The following is a 26,216-nucleotide window of genomic DNA, read 5'->3' as shown; positions in this document are numbered from 1 at the left end:
CTGACACAGGTGAATCGCAAACTGATTGGAAATCATCCTCAATTACAGGGACATAATTCTGAATGTGGCAAATGTAGCTTTCATAACCATCTTCCTGAAATTGCTGTAAAGGGTTTCATAAAAGGAATTGACAAATGATGATATTGTAATGGGATCTTTGCATTAAACATCGTTAATTTTGAGTGCAGTTATAGATTTTCTTTTGTAGTTTCTCTTTTCAAGTGCAAAAAAGTAACTAGTGTTTCTTTCCCCCATTTTGCTCTTGACTTTACAAAGGCATCTTTTGCCAGATCCGTGTTAATCTGTTCTAATTCTAGTTGTAAAGATTTGAATACAGACTCCTCTTCTTCAGATAGATTATCTTTCTTTAGAAAACTGTCAAGCTTGATCATCATCTCTTTTTCTTTAAGGTTCTTCAATTGCATCAGCTCTTTGGCGTGTTTAATGGATACCACTCTGACTTCGTTAGTCTGAATGCTCGGGGTTTGAGAAATCTTACAAAAAGGAAAGCTTTATTTTTATATTGCTAACGCAGTAACGCAGATATTGTCCTTCGTCAGGAAACTCATTCGGGTGAAAGTGATTCGAATTTTTGGAAAGCACAATGGGGAGATATGGCCTGTTTCAGCCATGGATCAAATCATTCTGCTGGTGTTTTGACACTTATTGATTGACAAGTTTAAAGGTGACGTTCTAGAATCCACATCTTCACAAGACGGGAGATGGGTCATAGTAACTGTTAAACTTGACAATACTTTTTTCATAATTTGTAATGTATATGGACATAACTCACATGCTCCTAATAAGACCCTTTTTACCCAATTTACCAGGAAAGTACAGGATTTAAGCAACAAAGGCTTTTGTAATTATTTCAAGGGATTTTAATGAAACACCTGGTGCATCTGCTGATCGTTTTCCTCCTAGAACGAGTCAAAACCCTCAGAATAGCAATGTTATCACTACATTATGCAAGGATCTCTGTGTTAAGGATCTCTGTGTTGAGGATGCCTGGCGTTATTTCAATCCGGATGCAAAGGGTTATACCTGGACCAACAAAACTATGTCACGTAAACCGAGAATAGATTTATTCATCATTTCCTCTTTTTTGTTACAATTTGAAAATATATGTAGATCATCAGTTGGCTCCCTTTTCTGATCATCACTTGATTTCCCTGCATTTTCAAGCTACTAAAAAATCAGAAGGTACTCGAGGATACTGGAAATTAAACAACACACTTCTTAAAGATTACTACTCTCATTGAAAACATAAAATCGTTAGCTAAAGATATTTTTGCAAGAAAAGTCTTGGGTTATGGAAGTAGACGGGTGTCCACATACCCGTGTATTGTATCTCTGGGTATGCTCGTGCGTCTTGCAATCTCGCATGTTCATTAGTGTAGCAACCAAATCTCGTCAGAGAATCCCTTTGGACAATGGATTTCGCGGCATTTCTGTAGGGCGCATGCGTTCTATACCGTCAACGCGCGGAATTGTACAGGGGAGGGAATCGTTGTGAAGACTTTTTATACGTTATTGTCTTGCCACCTGTTTAAACATTATTTTATCCTATAACGTAAACTAACGGCACCATGTGGAACCAAGGTGAGTTTGTCTTTGTAGCAATGTTTTCTATGGCTGTCAACAATAGCTCAAAAGCGCTGCCTAGTTGTTGTAAATAACGTTAGCTTGCTAGCTAGGTACTGTTGCCAGTTAACGTTACTGTAGCCAGCACTCTGTTTTGTTGTGCAAAGTGTGGGTGCCTAGCTAGCTTCCGTAGCTGACTTGGCTGTATTTCCTCTGTAAACCACAAGGCACCGAGCTTTTTGTCGTACAGTAACGAGAAACAACAGTAGCAAACGTTAGCTAGGTAAGGGTAGCCTAGTGGTTAGAGCATTGGACTAGTAACCGAAAGGTCGCAAGTTCAAATCCCCGAACTGACAAGGTACAAAATCTGTCGTTCTGCCCCTGAACAGGCAGTTAACCCACTGTTCCTAGGCCGTCATTGAAAATAAGAATTTGTTCTTAATTGACTAGCCTAGTAAAATAAAGGTAGAAAAAACAAAACACGTTGACTCTAACTAGTTACTGTAGTGCTTTTGTCAGTTAACTTATGTGGCTCGCTAGTTAACGTTGTGTGTAGTCTCCATCAATAAGCTACCTAACGTCGTTAGCTAGTAATGCAAGCTTGTTTACATGGTTTTAGTCAGAGAGTGGATTATTGCTGCATTGGCTCATTGTCACAACCGGCAGTGATTGTGCGCAGCATTATGGAACTCCCAATTGGTCCAGCTTCGTCTGGGTTTGGCCGGTGTAGGCCGTAATTGTAAATTATAATTTGTTCCTAACTGACTTGCCTAGTTAAATTTAAAAAAAACACTGCCATTTCATGTAGGGGGATCATACGGTGAATCAAACATGGGAGGTGGATACACTCAGTCCCCGGGAGGATTCGCATCACCTGCTGCCTCCCAGGGAGGAGAGAAGAAAGGGGTCTGTATTTGTCACTCACCAACTCCATATATTACACAGTTAGTGAACAGCAAGTGGAAAAGGTCTGTCATCATAATATTAGTAGCATAACCTATGGGCAACAGTTATATAATAGCTAGACAGACAGTAAACATCCCCATGCACTATTGTCTGCCATTGTTTTATTTTTTGTTGTAGGATAAAGTTGGCTCAATGTGAATTACTCAGACTTAATATGTATGTATGTTTACAGAGACAACGTGCCCAACAAATTGTCCCCTGCACAGTGTCCCAGCTCATGTCTGCTGCCCAAGCGGAGGATGTCTTCAAAGTGGGAGAGGTAGAGGTTGCCCAGGTAACCCAAATTACATCTGTAAATATGAGGATGGTGGTGCGTTGTGATACAGTGACTCATAGACTGATCAGAATTTTAATCATCCATGTACAAATAAAATGTGTGAGGAGTGCCTTGGTATCCCATGACAGTATTATCTTTTTGTGTGCTAGGTTACAATTGTGGGCATCATCAGAACCACTGACAAATCCATGACCAACATCCAGTACAAAGTTGATGACATGACAGGGGCCCCTATGGACGTGAAGCAGTGGGTAGATACAGAGGTAATCCTCATCAGGGCAACTGAGGCTGCTAAGTACTAGGATCAGCAAGGATATACAGTACAGTCAACACTTGCAGTATAATTTCTAAATGATAAATTAACAGATATTTTGTGACATCATGCTACACTCAAATGGGAGTTCAACTGCTAATCTGCTCACCTATGGTTCTGCCCTGCTGTCTCTCCTCACTCATAGGATCCCAGTGTAGACAGCACTGTCATCCCCCCAGACACTTATGTCAAGGTCTCTGGCAATTTGCGCTCCTTCCAGGTGAGGTCATCATTCCCATACAACTACATACCTTTATCTATAGGTCATATCACAGCCCTGACCACATGGTTTTCAAACAATGGAGAGCTATGTGTAACCTGAGATGTTTTATTTTATATGCATCTAGGGCAGGGAGTTGTCTCTTTGGCATTTTGATTCACAAATGTAAACCACCCATGCCAGTGGCGATTGGTGCCGTTTAAGATTAGGGTGTACGAGTCATATTTTTACGAGGCTGGCCATATTTCTATTACAGAATTTTGGATGACTGTCATTCGTATTCTATTCACCCAGCTCAATGTATTACAATAGGTTTAGGCTATTGCATAATACGCAAATTTGTCCTATACCCATGAGGTTTCTACAACCTAACCTACAAATGGACGTTTATAGTGTAGGCACACAGGTTGAGAGAAATTGGAGTAATCAAGGTGAGACCGTGACACATTAAATACTGCCTTGCACACTCTTGCCTGCATTTAGCTGATCTGGTGTGTTATCATTTGTCCAAACAGTTATAAAATGTTCTGTTTTGCAACTAAAACAAGTTTCTATAGGACAAATTTGGGTAGGTCATCCCCGTTTAGTTCCGTTTGCTTCCGTTTAAGAAACATTTTCTAACAGAATTGGCGGAGTGAATGTACCGCTGATCACTCACACACACGGTTCACTTTCATAGCAGCCACATACAGCATCATCACTTTGATGACCAGGTGCAACAATCTCCTCAAGCCAAACCTTCATACTACAACTGCTACACAGCCTACATCGTTGTCACCATATTAGCTAACGTCATAGTCAACAAAGTAGAACTATTAAAGCCACAATCAATCCCTGTGTACAATCACACAGTACAGTGTACAGCAGTCAGTTTAGCATTTACACTGGCAGGCCCGTGTGGTGATAAATTAATAAAACAGAAAGCTCACCTTGACTTGGAAGAGTTGCAGTGTTGGATAGCCTTAGCCACCTAGCCAACATAAATTGCATTTATCTCTGTCATGTTCTTATGTAGACTAAATCTGCTGCATTAGCTAAGTAAGTGAAATATAAATTGAGAATTAAAAAATACATCGAAATTGTACAAAACATTATGAACCCCTGCTCTTTCGATGACAGACTCTCTAAACATTACATCTTTATTACTAGGCAGGTAGTTAAGTGATGTGGGCAACAAACTGTTCCTTCTCCCTTAATGTGACCTGACCTCAGCCCTCCATTCCTCACAAAACCACAACTCTCCATCAGTGCCTGTCAACATGTGATTGCCTTTCCTTTACTCAGTACATTCCAAGCTTGATTGACTCCACCATATACACTCCTACATATAACCATTAACTTCTGTTGAAGAAACCAGGCTATGGCACTCAATATTTCAATATGATAGATACCTGATATTTAAAGTTTAGGAGTCGGAACCCATCAGTACCCTGTTTTGAACATTTAAATCCATACTATTCAACATTACATAAACTTGGAAATGACTTATAAATAATAATAAAACATGAACAAAACAAATAAAACATGATTAACCTTCACAGTTAATGATTAAGTTTACAACTCTGAGACTTATGGCCTTTGTTCTATAATCACACTATGCAAAAACCTAATGCTTTCACCCAGTCTTCCCTTTCAGACCACAGGCATCCAAACCACAGGCTTCCCCTTTCAGACGACAGGCTTCCCCTTTCAGACGACAGGCTTCCCCTTTCAGACCACGGGCTTCCCCTTTCAAGACCACGGGCTTCTCCTTTTCAGACCACGGGCTTCTCCTTTTCAGACCACGGGCTTCTCCTTTTCAGACCACGGGCTTCTCCTTTTCAGACCACGGGCTTCTCCTTTTCAGACCACGGGCTTCTCCTTTTCAGACCACGGGCTTCTCCTTTTCAGACCACGGGCTTCTCCTTTTCAGACCACGGGCTTCTCCTTTTCAGACCACGGGCTTCTCCTTTTCAGACCACGGGCTTCTCCTTTTCAGACCACGGGCTTCCCCTTTTCAGACCACAGGCTCCCGAGAGGTGTTCCCAAGCCATGTCATTCTCACTTTGCTCCCCTTCTCCTTCTTCCTCCATAGCCACCAGATATACACATGCGGTAGCTTTAATCAACTTCCACCTCTCCTTGAGGTAACTCAGCACTGTATGTACGTTTCAGCATCAATGCCCTCAGAAAACAATATCCCAACAATGCTACTAAAGTAACCCCTGCTACTGCAAACACTGCCCATCACGCATGCCTCAAAATCCCCCAATTGCGCAATAGTCCAGTTCCATGCTGTTACCGTAGTATCCTTCAATTATTGTCCCTACAGCGACTGCTGCGAGAATAACTACTGCCTGGAATCTGTCTCCTGCTCTTCTATTTTCATGCTTCACTGATAGATCTAGGACTGACCCTTTCAGATACTCCCTTCCTATCATCCAACTCATACCCGGTCCCTTAGCCACCAACGTCTCCAATGACGACCTGTGTTCTGCTACTGTCTGTATCTGTGGATAATACTCTCTTGTGCTCAGGATAGATCGGTCCCAATCTTTTGCAAGATATGTCAAATGTTTGCTGGCTGTTAGAAATGGAGAAGAGATTAGTGACGTTGGAAGGGTATCCTACCTCACAAACTCTGAGTCACAGTTTTCTTAAAAGTTGACAATAGTGTCTAAAATGACATTACTATCGATGTGTAATGTTCAATTTAACTTCATATTAGTCTCTATGTAGTGCACAGTTAGCTCATAGGAGAGGGACGACAACTATCTCCTGTAACAATATAAATAGTGCTATTGTCCCCGAGAGACTCACACCAACCTTAATTTATGAGCCTCTACATATCTCCCCCAAGTCACATTCCATAAATCATTCCATCTAGCCAATAACACATTAGTCACTACTGTAGTTATAAACATACTAAAACATTCTCAAATCAGTTAGTCAATATACACCCATCCCTCCTCTGGAACAATTATCATTCTTATGTTCCACGACACCTACAAATATATTGACTTGAACAGGGAAGAGAGAAAATGCATGTTTAATAATTTCACACCACTCTTGATGCGACTAAGACTGGGGGAAAGAACCGTCCATCTGTTCTGTCCCCATGAGATGCTAGTCTCCATGTCCATCGCCTTCATTTTCATCTTTGGGTGTTAACCCAAGACACAGACTATGAGCCTTGTATGTAATTAATTGTACCGTATCATCCAGCAATCTATATGTATTGATGTGATTTACATAAAAATTCTGATGACATGGTAAAACAAAAACCCTTTCATCGTTGACTCGAGCTGTCATGTAGTGTTCTCTAATAACCTCCCTCTCGGAGGACACTTAAAGATAAGGTTTCTAGTAGGGATGCACGATATAACGGTGAACATATCGGAATCGGACGATATTAGCTAAAAATGCCAGCATTGGTATCGGCCCAATGTCTAGTTTAACGCCAATGTGCAAAACCGGTGTCAAAGCTGACGTGCATACCTATATAGCGCAGGTAGATGACGTAATGGCGCCACGTAAAATGTTGCACGACACATGCAACACACCATTCCTAACCTAACCTAGCAATGTCGGCTGTGTGGGTTGAGCAGTTATTTGAAAGAGTAAGGACATTTCAGCGAGACAACTCAAAGACGAAATTCATTAACGCCAAGAGAATGGAATTCCTTGCCCTTGACAGTCAACCGTGCTCTGTCGTGAGTGATGTTAGCTTTCGCGACTGGTCGAACACCTGTACACACTACCACGTGCGCTATTTATCAGATGTTGCCCTACCAGAGTTACACAGTAATAGCTTCACGACATACTATGGAACGCAATTTGGGTCTTTGCTTGTCAAAAAAGATGCACGTCAAATAACACTATTTGAAGCTTTTAATTTGACACGTAAATTAAAAGCTCCCTGGGCTCGAACCAGCAACACAACGACAACAGCCACCCTCGAAGCAACGTTGCCCATGCAGAGCAAGGGAAACAACCACTCCAATGCTCAGAGCGAGCGAGTGACGTTTGAAACGTTATTAGCGCGCGCTAACTAGCCAACCATTTCACTTCGGTTACACCAGCCTCATCTTGGGAGTTGATATGCTTGAAGTAATAAACAGCGCAATGCTTGACGCACAACGAGGAGCTGCTGGCAAAACGCACGAAAGTGCTGTTTGAATGAATTTTTACGAGCCTGCTTCTGCCAACCACCGCTCAGTCAGATACTTAGATACTTGTATGCTCAGTCAGATTATACGTAACGCATGACACGCTAGATAATATCTGGGAATATCATCAACCATGTGTAGTTAACTAGTGATTATGATTGATTGTTTTTTATAAGATAAGTTCAATGCTAGCCAGCAACTTATCTTGGCTTACTGCATTTGCGTAACAGGCAGTCTCCTTGTGGAGTGCAACAAGAGGCAGGTCGTTATTGCGTTGGACTAGTTAACTGTAAGGTTGCAAGTTTGGTTCCCCTGAGCTGACAAGGTGAAAATCTGTCGTTCTGCCCCTGAACGAGGCAGTTAACCCACCGTTCCAAGCCGTCATTGAAAATAAGGTGTTCTTAAATGACTTGCCTAGTTAAATAAAGATTAAATAAAGGTGTAGAAAATGTACAAATCGGCAAAATCGGTGTCCAAAAATACAGATTTCCGATTGTTATGAAAACTTGAAATCTGCCATAATTAATCGGCCATTCCGATTTAATCAGTCGACCTCTAGTACCAACCTGCTCCGGCTTACCTTCCGGGACTTACCCTATACCATAAAGCTACGACCGGTCGTAATACAATGGGACTACTGAATAAGCTCAGGCTTTCTAGATCCGTATCCTACAATTGGTTCAGCCTATGACTCTCAACTCCCCAATATTTCAGAATTAGTGATAAAAGGTGGATGAACTGTGCCTACGTTGTATCTGGTGCTGGCTCCTGTTCACTGATTCAGAATCTCTAGTTCAACTGTAAATCGTGACGGACCCTGCTCGCAGCGCCAACTCACGGACGATTAGTAAAGCTTAAACCAAGTTTATTTACCCATTGGGTCATACAGCTGCATAAGACAAATACATTTAGGTTGGAGTCATTAAACTTGTTTTTCAACCACTCCACAAATTTCTTGTTAACCTCTCGCTAGCATCCCACCTCGACAACAGCCAGTGAAATTGCAGGGCGACAAATTCAAAACAACAGAAATCCCGTAATTAAAATTCCTCAAACATACATGTATTATCCACCATTTTAAAGATCAACTTCTTGTAAATCCAACCACAGTGTCCGATTTCAAAAAGGCTTTACTGTGAAAGCACACCAAACGATTATGTCAGTACCTAGTCACAGAAAAACACAGCCATTTTTCCAGCCAAAGAGAGGAGTCACAAAAAGCAGAAATAGAGATAAAATTAATTACTAACCTTTGATGATCTTAATCAGATGGCACTCATAGGACTTCATGTTACACAATACATGTATGTTTTGTTTGATAAAGTTCATATTTATATCTAAAAATCTGTTTACATTGGTGCGTTATGGTCAGAAATGCACTGTCTCAAACAAACATCTGGTGAAAGTCTAGAGAGCCACATCAAATAACAGAAATACTCATCATAAACATTGATAAACGATAGATCAAATTCTCCTTAATGCAACCGCTGAGCCAGATTTCAAAACTGCTTTACGGCGAAAGCACTTTGCGATTATGTTAGGTCAGCTCCTAGCCACAGAAACCCATAGAGCCAGTTTCCAAACAAGGAGAGGTGTCAGAAATAGCATTAAAATTAATCACTTACCTTTGATGATCTTCATCTGGTGGCACTCCCAGGTCTCCATGTTAGACAATAAATGTTCGTTTTGTTCGATAATGTCCCTCTTTATGACCAAAAACCTAATTATTTTGTTTGCGCGTTTTGTCCAGTAATCCGAATACAGAAGGCGCGTGCACTAATTCCAGACTAAAAGTTTTTTTTTAAGTACAGTAAAAGTTAGTAGAAACATGCCAAACAATGTTTTAAAATCAATCCTCCGCTTGTTTTTGTCATAAATAATCAATTATATTTCAACCGGACAAAAGCTTTGTCAAAAGGAAAGGAGAAACAAGAAAGGCGCATTTACGATCAGACGCATGGCTGATGAATGGAAATTTCCACTGGCCACTGATTTGAAAGTGCTCCCTCATTTTTCAGAGTAAAAGCCTGAAGCAATGCCTAAATATGGGCCACATGTAGAGGAAGGCACAGAGCTCGTGAACTGAGTCCTAAGTCTTTGCATGGTGGATAGGCTTTCAATGGAAAAACAACCTTTCAAAAATAATAGTCCTTCCTGGTTGGATTTTCCTCGGGTTTTCGCCTGCCATATCAGTTCTGTTACACTCGCAGACATTATTTTAACAGTTTTGGAAACTTTAGAGTGTTTTCTATCCAAATCTACTAATTATATGCATATCCTGTCTTCTGGGCTTGAGTAGCAGAAGGTTTAATTTGGGAACGCTTTTCATCCAAAATTCCGAATGCTGCCCCCTACCCTAGAGAAGTTAGTAAACTATAGTTTTGGCAAGTCGGTTAGGACATCTACTTTGTGCATGGCACATGTAATTTAACCAACAATTGTTTACAGACAGATTATTTCACTTATAATTCACTGTATCACAATTCCAGTGGGTCAGAGGTTTACATACACTAAGTTGACTGTGCCTTTAACCTGTTGAAACTCCCCATCCCGGATCCTGGATCGTGACTAAAGCCTCAGGCTCATTAGCATAACGCAACGTTAACGATTTCTGAAAATATATATATATATATTTATATATATATATATATATATATTATTTTATTTATATATAAATATATTTATATATTATATATTTATATATTTATATATAAATAAATATATTTATAAATAAATATATATAAATATATATATAAATATATATATATATTTATATAAATATATATATATATTTATATAAATATATATATATATTTATATATATATATTATTTTATTTATATATATATATATTTATATATATATTTATTTATATATAAATATATTTATATATATATATTTATATTTATTTATATTTATAAATAAATATTTATATATATATATTTATATATATATATTTTTATATATATATTTATATAAATATATATATATAAATATATATATAAATATATATATATATAAATATATATATATATATATATAAATAAATATATAAATAAATATATATATAAATAAATAAATAAATATATATATAAATATATATATAAATAAATAAATATATATATATATATATATATATATATAAATATATTTGCCCCAATTTGGGTGGAGTTTCCTCCTCTCTAAACATAACTTCCTGTATAGTAATAAAGATGTAAAGTGATGCAGACAAAAAATCATCACACACACATATATATATATATATATAACTATTATTATTATTATTATTATTTATTATATTAACTGTGGGTGTTTGTGTGTAACTTCCTGTCTTCAATAGAACCACAGGTCCGTGGTGGCGTTCAACGTCCGGCCCCTTCAGGACATGAACGAGATCACCTCCCACATGCTGGAGGTGGTGCAGGCACACATGCTGCTCAGCAAACCACAGACTATTATGGTGAGAACTTCCTTCACACATGACAAAGAGCACCAGGGCCTAAAAAAACAACCGCCACCTGCCAAATGTGGTTAGATTTTGGCAATGGTAGCTAAGATGCCTATTTCACCAGCCACGTTGGCAGGTGGTCAGGGCTCCACACTTTGAGCGTTTCACTCGCATTTGTTAATAAAAAGTCAAGTATGATCACATTTATAGCAAAATAAATGAAGCAGTAGCTGTTTTCAAAGTATTTCTGCCATTTTGTTTCATAGCTGGTAAATTAATCGCAAGTTAAAGAACTACAAATCCTATAGCCTATCACACCTTGAGCTGCAACACTGCCTGTCTAGGGGCTGTACGTCCATGAAGAGCTAAGTGAAAAATTGTTTTTTAGAAGCGCTGTACACAGGTATAAACATTTGTCTAATTTACTTGAATCGGAAGTTTATTTATGTGAGACTTTGTCCTCGAGTTTCTTGGCAATTTACTTTGTTTTGTTTACAAGCTCGTTTGTTTTTCAATGTTTGAGTTTCAACTAGTAGGGCAGAGTAGACAATTCTGCAATTAGTCAGACTGAATCTCAGACACATGACTCTCGCATTGCTTTACCACGGTAACCTATAGCTCTTAAAGGGGCAGTTGAACATCTGTGATATTTTGGTTAACATCTGTGATATTTTGGTTAACATCTGTGATATTTTGGTTAACACTCAGGTCACAAAAAATATAAAATTAAACAATATACCACATTACTTCTTACTAGTAATACATTTTTCGTTTTAGCAACATTTACAAAGCATGCTCATCTTTTTTGTGTGTTTTGTTGATGTAATTATAGGCTGGGGGGATATTTTGTCTGGTAAAAAAATTTAGTGTGGTAGACCAAAAAGTACATTTTAGGCCCTGAAAAGCACCACTATGCCTGAATATCTGACTATTTCCCAACTGTCCACTTTGTGACTACTGTTATACGATTTGGCCTTGGCCCAACTGCCACATATTTAAATGGAGATGAATGAATCATTAAACTTAGCTTTGAATAAGGCCGTTCAAGCTCAGTAATGCCACAAACACCTGAAGTTGTTTTGAGTCTATTCCTGTGTGGCACCACTCACACACAGTTTTGGTTCCCTTTTTAGATGGGCGGAGGAGGGGGAATGAACACTAGCATGGTGCCCATGTCACGGCCGGGAATGGGTGGCAACATGGGAGGTGGATATTCGGGTGCTAACGACATGTCCACTAACGGCCTGAGCCCAAGCCATAACCAGGTGAGTCTGTAATGGACTGAAGAAAAGTGCTGGAAACTCTAAATAGTTGGTAGGATAAACAATAGGTAGCCTAAACTCACCTACCATACCAATTTAGAAAGTTACCAGCACACCTTACCTGTTACCAGGTGAATGGAGGAAAAAAGTGTACTTCTATTTTAAAAATCCAGCACGCTAGATGATTAGAACATTTATTGGGTCTCATCAGTTTTTCTATTTATTGAAAATGCATTACCAAACATACCATACTGCCATCTATAGGACTGACAGAACAATTGGGAAGTCTTCAAGTTGTTCTGATTGGCACAATATTCTATATGAATGTTTGTTATTCTCATGTCCTCTCATAAGGTGCTGAGCTTGATAAGGAGCTGTCCAGACGCACAGGGTATCAGCACACAGAACTTGAAGCAGAGTCTGAGCGGCATGAGCTTGGCTGTCATCAAGTAAGACATTCCCTTCCCTCTGTCCTCAAATCAGGCTCTGAAGTTCTTGATATGCTTGAATGTGTCCTGTTTGACCACAACAGTGGTCAGCGTTAAGATACAAGTATTTTATAGAACAAATATGCTTTTCTGGGATGTAGAATAAGTAATATCAGCTCTTTTCATTGCATTTCTATCTGCAATGTTCAACATTTGCCTACTGAATGTGGCCCAGTGCACTCATGTGCGAGGCATAACAGAGTAGACTGCATAATTAAGAATTCTGCATTGGCACCAGTCTTACTGTCTTTTGTCTAATCATAGGCAAGCAGTGGAGTTCCTCAGCAACGAAGGACACATCTTCTCCACCATCGACGAGGATCACTTCAAGTCTACGGACAATGACGACTAAAGCATCTCTCCATTCCCTGTTAGCACTAAGAACATGATCATAGACTTGGGACCATTCTCAACACAGTGTGCGCTATGAGCGGATGATTGTGTATATAAGAATAACGCCCAAAACCCTCTTAGAATTTTAAGATCTCAACACTCTGAAAATAGAACCAGTAGTCATTCATGGAACCATGATTCATACTGAGTAACATCATGGGATGTCTATATAATCCTGAGGGTTTCTGTGAAATTAGGCCTTCTAGGTTAGACGGACACATCCTGTTTCAACTTCCGTTCTGTTAATTATATTACAGTAAGAGTGGGTGCACCACAGGCCAATGGTTTTTCTCACAGTGAATGCAATCTGTGACTGACTAGTTCCTGAATTATTGATAGTTGTCATTTAAAAATGGTGAACAGAATGCAATTCCTATTCAGATTTTTGTATGTCTCCGTTTTGTTTTTGTCTCTAGTAAACATATATTTTCAGAAAAATGTTCTCCGGATATTTGTTCCCCAGATATTACTATTACTTCCCAATTGACTATATAAAGTATCTCTTACAATGTGTGTAACCTTAGAATTCAGAGATATAAGATCATACAGTATTGATAACCAAAGCAATTATACATATGCACCAGTAAAGCTTTGTATTGTGAATGAAGATCCCCACTGTTATCACTCTGGCTTTCTGATGTTGACCTCCACTCTTTTAACAGGAAGGTCACTGACACTGCCAGACTAGCATCATTGAGTTTTAAAATTAGGGGGAAATTTAGTTACAAAATACACTGCTACATTATGAAATGTAACTGGACCTTAAAACACCAATGGGCTATTATCATAAGCATTTCTGATAATCGGTTGGCAAGTGTTGCTTGTGATTGCAGCAACGTAGAGAAAATGAAAACCAAGAAACAAAATCTTGGTACAATAAGACATGTATCCTGTTTTTGCATAGTCCCATCTCAAAGTATTCACATTTACAGTGGCTGGCTATCAGTCTGCATAGTTCTGACATTCAGTTGTCTTGCACCCCATAGTCTAGTCTATTTTATGCAATGAGACTTGGTTACTTGAATAGTTGGCCTTTTAATAGTAGTTCCTCGGGCTGTTTCAGTAAAGTAAAAAACTGTCCTGTGCCGTTTTCAACATGTCGTCCACTTGCTCATAATCATGGTCGCTGCACTCATCTGCTTGCACTTCATATTTCGGTGCTGTTGAAAGACATTCATTTTAGGTTTACCGTATAATCTAGGTTTTGTGTGAAGTGGTCACCCAGCGCAAAAACATTTATCTAAACAAAGAATAAAACTACAGATAACAGTAAAATGTTTTATAAAAAGCTATACCAAATGCAGAACGATGAATGGGACAGTTTTTTTTTAACTTTTACTTCCCTGATGTCATAGCTCACAAGTAATTTCTAATGTAGGACATACTGTACCTTTATTGTTGGGCTTGTGACTTATAGACGTGACGTAAGTGTTTGGCTGAGCCTTTCCTGACTTGACACCGGTCATAGGCTTTCTTGGATTCAGCGGAGGGGCATCCATGATAGCCTTCACGACAACAGGAAAAATGAAACTACCGTTATATTAGGAGGTGTACATGCTATGTTGAAAAAACAGGAACCACATACTTGCATGGGGCGAGGTGTCTGCATAATCAAATAACATCTTTACGTGATAACTGATGAGACTACAGTAACATACGTTATATAAGACATTGATTGAACAACCCAAGACCCTATTATATAAGGCAGCATTCTAGTCCTAGTCAAATGAAGTCACAACTTATTTTACTTACTCTACTTATTTAAAGTGTATTTCACAATATCTCAACACAGAACACACGTTTCCCCAGGTTCTGTGTTGTGGGTTTGTATGTGTGTGTATTTCAGGAAATAGCTTCCTGGATTCTAAACAGCTGATTGGTCGACCCCATCGCAGATTTGAGCTCTGACCCCTCCCTCTCGTCAGGGGATACAGCTGTCTCTGAAATTACCAACTCCTTCTCCAGCTTGATAAAATCAGGTGTTCCTTTGTTAGAAGAGAGCTTTTTATGTTCTATGTTGATTGTAGTGGCAGTCAGTAAAAGTTTTGTGGATATTATTTTGTAGCCGCTCCTTCCGAGGTATGTATGCCAATAGGATTTAGTATTTTGGATTTTTGAAATTGTTCACTAAGTATTAGTAATAGTAATTGTCCCTGGGGGAGGGCAACGCACCTTGGGAGTGTTTAGGCAAGAGGCCTGCGGGCATACATAACCGGTAGTATTGAATCTGTCTATGCACACTAGGTAAGACCTGGGCGGACCACCCCCTGTATTTTGGTTAGCGCGCCAGGTGGTGCTAAAGGTTAGGTAAGTAGTGGGAAGGCAGGTAAGGTAGAAGAGGGGACTAACTTTTACTTTCTTTGCTTTGGTTCCATCCAGACCCTTTTCCTCACCTTACCGTGTGTAGGAGTAATAAATTCCCTGTAAACTGTATTTTCCTCTGCTTCTGTCACCCTTCCCCACACCTACGGTCACATACTTTTTTCACTCCACGGGGAGAAGAGATGTAGCGGGGTGTTGCGTTCCCTCCAAGAGGCGTACTTAACAACACTTTACAGATACTTAAAAAAAAGTTAAAACAGAAACAGCAGACATAGAGACAGTAGAGTGACACAAAAAATGAGACAATTTCACAGCTAAGACAAGGAATGTGGGGGCTCCAAGGCAGAGTACAAGGGCAATACATGGGATGCAAGACAGTAGGCAGGACATGTAGGACAGTAAACGAGTCCTGCAAGACAGGAGTGACAACAGGAGATAAGCAGCGCTATATCTTGCCTAGAAAGTACATAAGGTCTGAAAGGAAGAGCTTACCGGAGGCAGAGGAGCAGGGGGCCTGTGAGTCTTTTTGCTATCAAGACTTAGACCACTCAACAGGGAAAGGGTGCCACTTTTGGGTGGATGGCAGGGGGTGTCTGGTTGTGAGGATGAAGGGGTTGCCTTTGAAGACTTTGAGCCTGACGATGGCTTTGATCTTGACGATGGCTTTGGTGGACGTGGTGGTGGGGGCTCATCTGATGCGGTGAGCTTTCGAAATTCGCAATAGAATGAGTCTGTCACCTCTGTAACTGTCTCCAGGTGATATTCTTGGGCCAAAGGCAAGTGGTCATTAGTAAAGGACAAAGACATGTTAAGCCAGTGAGTGGGTATCTCAAAGCACCTCTCTGGATTTCCTGGAAGGCTGGCCTGTATCATGGGCTGTATAGTAGTAGCCTCCAGCCTCAGGGATGAGAACCCCACCAGAGGATCTGTCTCCAGCTCTGCGTCACGGCTCGCCACCTTAACGTCCAACGGCAGAGCGAAGGTATTGCACAAGTCCATCAGGCTGTACTTCTTGTTGTCCGGGAGCTTCTCCACAAAGTGGCTCTGCATGCACAGGGGCAAGTGGACCACCTCGCTCTCCTCCTCTTCATCCTCCTCCTCGTCATCGTCCACTTCTTGGAGACGTCTACATACAAGGACCTCCATGGTCTGGTTATTCTTCTCCTGGCTAGTTCTTCCACCGGGCAGCTTTACCTTCTCGCAGCGCAGCACCTCCAGCTGCTCGCCCACACTGAGCACCAGAAAACCCTCCTCATCCAGCTCCTCACTGTGCTGCGTCACCCTGACCTTGAGAAACAGTGCCCGGGTCGAGGCGGCGTACAGCTCGTACACTGACTCAAACTCCCGCGGCCTCCGTCTCAGGCGTCCCCCGTAGCGCTGCGACACTAGGAAGTACTGGCGGGCATTGCGCCCCTTGATACCCGAAGCCAGAACCATGGCTGAGGAACCACGCTTGTGAAGGACTAGATGATGGCCTTTGTGTAGTTCAGCCAGCCAGGTACAGCGGAACAGAGGCTGGCCCTCATGGTGCTCCAGTATTTCAGCCGTGGTGGGGAAGGCCTCATCTGGCTGGGCAAATACCTCGGGCAGAGTGAGTGGGGTCACAAATGTCATGTCTTGGGATTGCGTCGTCACGTCGACTACATCCACCTCCAAGCTGGAGGGGAACTTGACTATGTTCTTCCTCACTGTGAGAAATTTTGAGAAATTATGTTGAAGGGTGTAGACCCACACAGTAAAGTACTACATTTGATGATGAGCAGAACACAAAAACTAAGCTGTATGTTCAAAATGTACAATCCTGTAGTGCAATGATTTGTGAAAAAGAAATGCAGGCTACAGCTTGCCAATAGCTTTAATGATGTGCTCCTCAGCCAACACATCTCTCACTTCTAGATCATAACCTGATATCTCAGTGTTTTTTCATTAGCTAAGGAAGTATGCCGTTGGTTGACTCAGAACCAGGTTCTACTCACAGTGCATGATGGCCTGAACCTGGTATATGGGGCTGAACACTAGTGATCCCCCGTGCTTAGTCTTCTTGCTGAAGCGAAAGCGCCGGCTACAGAGGTGGGGCGAGGATATGATCTCCTGGAGGGTGTAGGTCTGGTCACTCTCACACTCATAGAACTCCCCACGGCAGGAGAAGGGGACAAGCACTTCAGCCAACGCCCCCTGCTGGCCTCTGAGTTGACAGCGGACGCAGCTCTCCTCACCCCCGTCTTGCTGCTCGATGTACAGCATGGTCACGGCCATCCCGGCACCGAGGGTGAAATTCTCAAAAGTCAGCTCACATCGGCTGGTGAAGGTGAAGGGAAAGCAGGTGTCCAGGCCTACAGGCCTCAGACTCACCATCTCCTCCACTGTGTTGTATGGCATCTCCTCTGGAACCAGCTTGAACAGATCTGAGAGGGAGAGTCCGCAATGAGCCCATGAATAACAAAGCATTGATCAAGGGACTTTATTAGAATTGATTAAACATATTACCGTGGTTAATAAAGAATTGGGGGGTTCACTTACATAGAATTACTAGAACTGCTACTCTTGGTAGAGTCAATCATCTTTGCTTGGTGGACCAGAGGTTTTTCTATTTCTAGCCCTGGCTAAGTGCATTTGTTGAAAACCGTAAGCCTCACCTGCATGGTTGAGGGGCAGCTGAAACTTCTCATTGTTGCTGATGTCCTCACAGCTGACAGACAGGAGCTCGATGTCGATAACCTTCACCAGGTCCCCCGTGGATAGGCACACCTCGTTTCCCGACAGCTCATAAACAGACCCTATAAAGCATCAACACACCACAATTTCAGCTCTGATGAAAATGCATATTTGTAGCAACATACATGTACAGTACTTGTTGATTTTATATATATTTTTTTTATCAGAGGTGATTACTCAATAATACTGTCCAATTACAAAGCATTCCTGAACTGATGGAAAAAGATCTTAATATATCCAGTACACAGTATTAACTTCTCTGTTCTAGGAACATGAGACTTTGTACACATTTTTTTCCTCCATTTCATTATTTGTCTGCTGCAACATTTCAAGGTAGTCTATTGACTGTCCTTCCATCCATATAACCAAGCATATGATCTATTAACCTTTGAACATGTGATATTACATACACTCCTCTATGTATTTATTTAGACTGAAGCAAAATGTTTCATGAGGCGACAGTACAGTGTCCCCTTTTGTTTGAGGGTATTTTCATACATATCTGTTTTACTGTTTAGAAAGGAAAGCACTTTATATATCTAGTCCTCCCATTTGAAGGTGTCATACAGTATTGAGACATTCACTTATATGAGTATTGAAGTATTCAAACATGTGGTATTTGAATCCCATATTCCTAGCACGCAATAACTACATCAAGCTTGTGACTACAAACTTGTTGGATGCATTTGCCATTTCTTTTCGTTGTGTTTCAGATGATGTTGTGCCCAATAGAAGTCAAATGAAAGTTTATTGGTCACCTACACAGTTTTCCAGATGTTATTGCAGGTGCAGTAAAACAGTGCAGCAATATCAAGCAATACAATAACAATACGCACATAATCAGAAAGCAAAATAAAATGACAAGGAATTAAGACATCAGAGCAGTTTTCAGAGTCCGGAATATAAATATATACACCATCGTTGAAAAGTTTGGGGTCACTTAGAAATGTAATTGTTTTTGAAAGAAAAACACTTTTTTTTGTCCATTTTAAAATAGCATCAAATTAATCAGAAATACAAGTGTAGACATTGGTAATGTTGTAAATGAAAATTGTGGCTGGAAACAGCAGATTTTTAATGGAATATCTACATAGGTGTACAGAGACCCATTACCAGCAACCATCACTCCTGTGTTCCAATGGCACATTGTGTTAGCTAATCCAAGTTGATCCTTTTAAAAGGCTAATTGATCATTAGAAAATCCTCTTGCAATTATGTTAGCACAACTGAAAACTGTTGTTCTGATTAAAGAAGCAATAAACCTGGCCTTCTTTAGACTAGTATCTGGAGCATCAGCATTTGTGTGTTCGATTACAGGCTCAAAATGGCTAGAAACAAATGACTTTCTTCTGAAACTCGTCAGTCTATTCTTTTTCTGAGAAAGTAAGGCTATTCTATGTGAGAAATTGCCAAGAAACTGAAGATCTCGTACAACGCTGTGTACTACTCCCTTCACAGAACAGCGCAAACTGGCTCTAACCAGAATAGAAAGAGGAGTGGGAGGCCCTGTCTGTTACCAGGCCTCGACGAGTCTCCCCCTGGTGGCTGACCTGCTGAACGCCACAGCGTACAGAGGCCCAATATCAGCAACCATCACTCCTGTGTTCCAATGGCCCATTGTATTAGCTAATCCAAGTTTATCATTTTAAAATAACTTATTGATCATTAGAAAACCCTTTTGCAATTATGTTAGCACAGCTGAAAACTGTTGTGCTGATTAAAGAAGAAGAAGTGTCTAGTTTGAGAAACAGATGCCTCACAAGTAATCAACTGGCAGCTTCATTAAATAGTACCCGCAAAACACCAGTCTCAACATCAACAGTGAAGAGGTGACTCAGGGATGCTGGCCTTCTAGGCAAGATTGTCCGCTGGGACAAGATTGTCCGCTGTTCGCAGCCCTGTGGGGGCACGAGCTGAGGAAGAAGGTACGAGCCGGCCGAAGACGAGAGCGAGAATAACCCATCGCCTGTGTGGCCCGGGAAGCAAACGGTTGACCAACCTGTTTCTACAGGTCCGGAGTCGGAGGGGGTGCCGGAACCCGACCCCCCCCTGGGGAACCATGGGAGGAAGAGCCCAGCCTCCTCCTTCCCAATTTTGAGGGGCCAGTCAAGATACCCGCGGGGGCCAACTGAGGGGACAATTCGGGACGGCCCAGTGGGAAGATCCTAACTTGAAAGTTGCCGCAGCCCAAGTGATAGCGGTCGATGGATAGCTACTTCCGGGGGTGAGTGACTGGCGATACCCCCATTTCCAGATCAATAATAACCTTTTGTATCAGGTGTCGCGCCAACATGGGGAACTTCGAGAGGTATTGTTGATGCCCCAATAGTACGTGGAAACTGTTCTTCAGCTGGCCCACACCCAACTGTTGGGGGCGCACCTGGCAATGGAGAAGACCGGAAACGGGTCGCCGCCCGGTTCCACTGGCCCGGGATGAGGAGGGCCGTGGAAGACTACTGTCGCACCTGCCCAGAGTGTCAAATGACTGCCCCAAAGGCCCACTTCCGAAACCCACTGGTCCCCCTACCGATCATCGGGGTGCCCATTGAACGCATCGCCATGGACATAGTGGGACCCCTGGTAAAAACAGCACGAGGACACCGGTACATCCTGGTAATAGTAGACTATGCCACCCAGTATCCCGAGTTCATTCCCCTACAGGTGGTGGTATCCAAAGGAATCTCCCGGGAGCTGTTCCACCTCTTTAGCCGGGTGGGCATCCCGAACGAGATCCTGACAGACCAAGGTACGGATATTATGTCCCGCCTAATGAAAGAGTTGAGTGCCCTCCTGCAGATCAAGCAGATCTGGACCTCCATTTTTCAACCGCAGACGGATGGGCTCGTCGAGCGCTTCAATAAAATGCTCAAGTAAATGCTGCATAAGGTCATCAAGCAGGACGGGAAGAACTGGGACAAGCTACTACCCCACCTAATGTTCTCAATCCGAGAAGTACCCCTTTCGAACTCCTCTATGGTGGGAGGCCACGCGGCCTATTGAACCTCGCCAAGGAGGTGTGGGCAGCCCAACCGACCTCATTACGCAGCGTGGTAGAGCACACGGAGACGATGAGGGAGCGGATGACAGCCGTATGGCCAGTCGTGAGGGAACATATGGAGAAGGCCCAACGTGCCAAAGCCCAGGTCTACAATCGGGAAGCCCAGCTCTGAGAATTCCAGGGGCGAGATAGGGTGTTGGTCTTAATCCCCACGGCCAAAAGTAAGTTCCTGGCAACACGACACAGGCCATACGAGGTGATCAAGAAGCTGGGCTCAGTCAATTACCACATACGGCAACTGGGAAGATGGAAAGCTCAACAGATTTACCACGTGAACCTGTTGAAGTGGCACGAAAGGACAGCATTGGCCGTGTTATGGTCGGGACCCAGGATGCCAACGGTACCAGTGATGGTCCCGAGCAACGAGGACCTTGATCCGGCCCAGAAGCAAGAGGTCCGGGAGCTTGTCAATCGGAACACGGCGGTGTTTTCAGAGAAGCCAGGCCGCACGACCCTCATTGAACACCACATCTGTACCTGGCCTGGGGAAACGGTACGAAAGAGGCCATATTGGATTCGGGAGACCCGAAGGAAGGCCGTGAAACAAGAAGTGGAGGCTATGCTGAGGATTGGGGTCGTTGAACAGTCTCACAGTGCATGGTGCAGCCCCATCATGTTGGTTCCCAAACCGGACGGTAGCCTACGCTTCTGTAATGATTTCCGGGGTGTGAACGAAATAAGCTTATTCGACGCCTACCCCATGCCAAGGGTGGACGAGCTCATCGACCGATTGGGAAAGGCCTGGTACATCAGCATCCTTGACCTGACCAAAGGATGTTGGCAGGTACCGTTGCCAGCCTCCTCCCGGGAGAAGACTGCGTTCTCGACACCTGACGTTGAGAGAAGGTGGAAGTATGTTGATGATTTCAGTCTGGCCCACACATGCACAATGGGAAAAATCTGCACACCAAAGCAGGCCCTGGACAACTTTGACTCATGGGTTCAGGCAAGAAAAATGTCACTGAACTCTGCCAAGGTCAAGGTCCTATCAGTGACCCTCACTAGAATCCACCTGTCCCATGACCTCTCCAGTTTGAGGGGCAGGACTGCAAAGGAGCTCAAAGTATCTAATAGTGTGAGGATTCTAGGGATAACGGTACAGAAGGATTTACGATGGGGTAAGCAGGTTGTTACATTTTTTTGGTGCAATTTGTTACGCTTTGCTGCAATTTTTACAAGTATGTGGTACATTTTCACAACACAACTCAAAACAGTGTGGCAGACAGCAGGGAGAGGTGAGGGGAGTGGTTATTGAGGGGAGATTTATTGCAGCCCGCTGGCTCCACCCCAAGCCTTATATGGACTTCCTGCCCCAACGAGGCAAGGCTGTAGTTCATTAAGCCAATGAGTGCTTGGGGATATAGGAGGAAGCAGCCTGCACAAAGGAGCAGAGAATAGAGAGAGAATTGTGTGTTATGAAGAGTGGGAGAAGAGAACACAGTATCAGTGGGAGAAGAGAACACAGTATCAGTGGGAGAAGAGAACACAGTATCAGTGGGAGAAGAGAACACAGTATCAGTGGGAGAAGAGAACACAGTATCAGTGGGAGAAGAGAACACAGTATCAGTGGGAGAAGAGAACACAGTATCAGTGGGAGAAGAGAACACAGTATCAGTGAGATTACCCCGTTTGTGTACCGAATTGGCTGAAGACCTAAGTTTTGGGATTCCCCGGGAGAACGGAACAGACAATGACTTGTGAACTGGGAAGTAATTGGTGAATTCCCCCTTTCTCTGTGCACAAAAATCCCTAATATCTCCCCTTTGTGCTACTGGTGCATGTTGTGTTATTGAACTTGGTGACTTTGAAACCCCACACCCTTTGGTGTTAGCAAAAAGATTAGCAAAAAGGCAGTTTCAAAACTCAAAGCACATTTCCAAATGACTGAGTACAACACAAAATCAGTCACTTTTTCACTAAAATTCAATGTGTTTCATCTAGAAATACATGTTCATGTTAAGAATTTGTCTTTCGCAATGCTCACATTACTTTTAATATGGTAGTCTTATTTGTTAATATACCGTTCACTATTACTTAATCCAACTGCTCTTATTCGATAATCACTTAACCTTTTTGTAAACCTATACATTTCAAAACATATACAGATTTGGATAACTACAGAATTCCAATGTATGTTTGTAAAATATAAACAAAAAAGTATGATATACACTGAGTGTACAAAACATTAAGGACACCTGCTCTTTCCATGATCTTGACTCACCAGGTGAATCCAAGTGAAAGCTATGATCCCTTATTGATGTCACTTCTTAAATTCACGTTGTGTGTAGCTGGTAGGGGAGGAGATGGGTTAAAGAAGGATTTTTAAGCCTTGGGACAATTGAGATTCTGTATGTGTGCCATTCAGAGGGTGAATTGGCAAGACAAAATGATTCATTGTCTTTTTAAACGGGGCATGGTAGTAGGTGCCAGGCACCGGTTTGTGTCAAGAACTGCAATGCTTCTGGGTTTTTCACGCTCAACAGTTTCCCATGTGTATCAACAATGGTCTGAGGACAGACGCTATGCGCTTCAGCACTGGGCGGTCCCGTTTTGTGAGCTTGTGTGGCCTACTACTTTGCAGCTGAGCCGATGTTGCTCATACACGTTTCCACTTCACAATGACAGCATTTACAGTTGCCCAGGGAAGAAATTTGACGAACTGACTTGTTGGAGAGGTAGCATCCTACGATGGTGTCACGGAGCTCTTCAGTAAGGCCATTCTTCTGCTAATGTTTGCCTTTGGTGATTGCATGCCTGTGTGCTCAATTTTATACATCCTGTTAGCAACGAGTGTGGCTGAAATAGCTGAATCCACATCCATTGGTGTCCACATACACTATATATGCACAAAAGTATCTTGCATTTTTTGCTATTGGATCAACTGGTTATTAAAACAACTAAATTGAGAATGTATAGTTGTTGTATTTTGGTGATTAAACCAATGTTTTTATGATATTTCACAGTAAACTTATATTTTGGATGAATGTTTTTGTGGCGAAAGATGTTTTTGAGTGTAAGACTGGCTGTGTTACAAGTGTTACCAGTTTGGAGTTTTGTACTAGTTTTGTACTTGTGAAAATGGCAACAAAGCGATTGAATAGAACTGTAAAACTCAATGTTTTATTTTAGGAAAGTTGGAAGATAATGTTTGTAAGAAGGCAATTGTAGGCCAAAATATAATCTTTTAACTTTGCTAAAATAAAACAGAATTTTTAATGGTGAGCTTTTCTTTCTATGATGATCACATTTGTTGGTTGCACCTCAACTCACGTTGGTTAAGCGCTCGCCACTTAATTTCACATCAGCCTAGCCGTATGTCAGGCTTGGATTCACAATACCAAAACGATTTATTCATGATTATCCATAATCATGGTAGCATCCACATTAATATAGAAGTGTTCAGAAACATATGGTACTTTTATTGTAAATAAGACTCAAATGACACAATACATCACTTACTATTCATTTCTACTGGGCACAACACAATCTGAAACACAACCAAAGAAAACTGCAAATGCATTCTGGGACTATTTAATCAAATACTACACCTTTGACTACTTTAATACACATTTGTTTCACCGTTTAGAAATGAGTATCTAGTCTCATCATTTTTTTGGACAAATGTAATTATAAGTATATGAAAACACCCTCAGTTGTAAATACGACATTATGTACTGTTGCCTAATTATGAGACTTTTGTTCTACTTCTGTTTGTGTATGTCAGAGTTGAGTATAAAAAACTGCCACTGACTGTTAATCAGTAAGCTTGTCTGTCTCATTTCAGGCAATGTAAAAATAGGTTTGCCCACACATGGAGTTAATGAAAAAGGATGAAAAAGTCCTACCTTGAAAGTATACACCAGAGCAAACCTGTAGAGTCCGTGGCAGACAAGTTTGATCCAGGGATGCAATTAATTCTTGCAGGGACATAACTACTTCAGTGCCTGCCATCACTGCAGTGCAGAACCCGATGTTGTGCTGTCTAGGCTCAACTGTGCTTCCAAGAGAGGTCCCACTGATCTAACAGTTGAAAGCAACAACTATGAGGAAGTAGGCAACCAGATATTTTCAAGTAAAGTTAACCCCTGCCCTGTGATACTAGCTTGTGTTGCCAATAAAGATATGTGAACATGACTTTTACTTCTTTATTGCTTGCTTGTTTTATGCAGACATAAACATTTTATTATTTGCCTACAATCAAAAAAGAAACAACTCACCATGTTTCCTATGGGAAATTGATGATTCCTAGCAGTACAGTATTGCATTGTGGAATTGTTTTATTCTATTCATGTTGTTCTCTGTATGTGAATATATATTTTTAATAGATTTCTCAATATCAGCTGTAAAGCAAACTGCCCCTCAGGAATAATAAACATGATATACTCTACACCATAGCAGTCCAAAGGTCTAATTAAAATACATTCTGCAAAATTGTATGGTCTGTGATAAATGGCAAGCTATATGAACATGCACCAAAATTAAATGTTGCACTGCAACTTCCTACAATTTTCAGTATATAAATGGAATATAAAACAAGGAGGATGTTGCTCTAGTAGTCTGTTCTTCTGTTCAGTGACTTTTCAATTAAAAATGGTCTATTCTATTGACTATTATTGACGTTATTCAATCTGATTGAAGGGAATGCGCGATAATGAAACCTAGGCATAATAACTGTATGCGTTAGTGCGTGTATGTTCACAGTTCATAGTTGCCATTACATTTCAGTAGGTAGCCTTTTTTCTAGGGTCGAATCAAGTCATTGTAGATAATGGAATGCAATACTTTCTTTTCGTCCATTTGGGCAGAGACGGGGAGATTTGGCTGTCAACGGATTAACCCGCCCAAAACTACAACTCCCAAACCAAGGCAACATTTTACCCAGCATTCAACGGGTTTGTGAATGGGATAATGCTGCAAGATGGCGACAATTGCAACTGCTACAAACTTACCATCTTTTGATTGTCCAACATGGTGAGAAAATGCAATTATTCGAGATATTTACGTTATACAAAGACATCAAGTG

The 26,216-nt window shown here is 41.5% G+C and overlaps 3 protein-coding genes across 3 annotated transcripts in view; 2 read left to right on the top strand and 1 right to left on the bottom strand.

Moving 5' to 3' along the window:
* The first annotated feature begins 1,441 nt into the window (after positions 1-1,441).
* LOC135520070 (replication protein A 32 kDa subunit-like) lies at positions 1,442-13,107 on the top strand. Its single transcript, XM_064945393.1, has 9 exons — positions 1,442-1,602; positions 2,393-2,490; positions 2,723-2,824; positions 2,977-3,090; positions 3,286-3,360; positions 10,848-10,967; positions 12,089-12,220; positions 12,572-12,666; positions 12,970-13,107. The coding sequence occupies exons 1-9, from the start codon at positions 1,590-1,592 to the stop codon at positions 13,055-13,057; spliced, it is 837 nt and encodes a 278-aa protein (XP_064801465.1). The 5' UTR covers positions 1,442-1,589; the 3' UTR covers positions 13,058-13,107.
* LOC135520067 (protein THEMIS2-like) lies at positions 12,354-25,238 on the bottom strand. Its single transcript, XM_064945390.1, has 6 exons — positions 25,039-25,238; positions 18,057-18,197; positions 17,397-17,825; positions 15,913-17,108; positions 14,489-14,603; positions 12,354-14,258 (listed from the first exon to the last, which is right to left on the bottom strand). The coding sequence occupies exons 1-6, from the start codon at positions 25,142-25,144 to the stop codon at positions 14,158-14,160; spliced, it is 2,088 nt and encodes a 695-aa protein (XP_064801462.1). The 5' UTR covers positions 25,145-25,238; the 3' UTR covers positions 12,354-14,157.
* The window catches only part of LOC135520069 (nuclear inhibitor of protein phosphatase 1-like), a 10,434-nt gene continuing 7,332 nt past the window's right edge, over positions 23,115-26,216 (top strand). Inside the window, exons 1-2 of the mRNA XM_064945392.1 lie at positions 23,115-23,902; positions 25,999-26,164. Coding sequence (XP_064801464.1) covers positions 26,112-26,164 — 53 coding nt within the window. The 5' untranslated portion in view covers positions 23,115-23,902; positions 25,999-26,111. The remainder of the gene's footprint in view (positions 23,903-25,998; positions 26,165-26,216) is intronic.

This window comes from Oncorhynchus masou, chromosome 29 (genome assembly GCF_036934945.1).
Source record: "Oncorhynchus masou masou isolate Uvic2021 chromosome 29, UVic_Omas_1.1, whole genome shotgun sequence".
Classification (NCBI taxonomy): domain Eukaryota; kingdom Metazoa; phylum Chordata; class Actinopteri; order Salmoniformes; family Salmonidae; genus Oncorhynchus; species Oncorhynchus masou.
The sequence above is the reverse complement of the archived record's forward strand: the minus strand, read 5'-3'. Positions and strand labels throughout refer to the sequence as shown.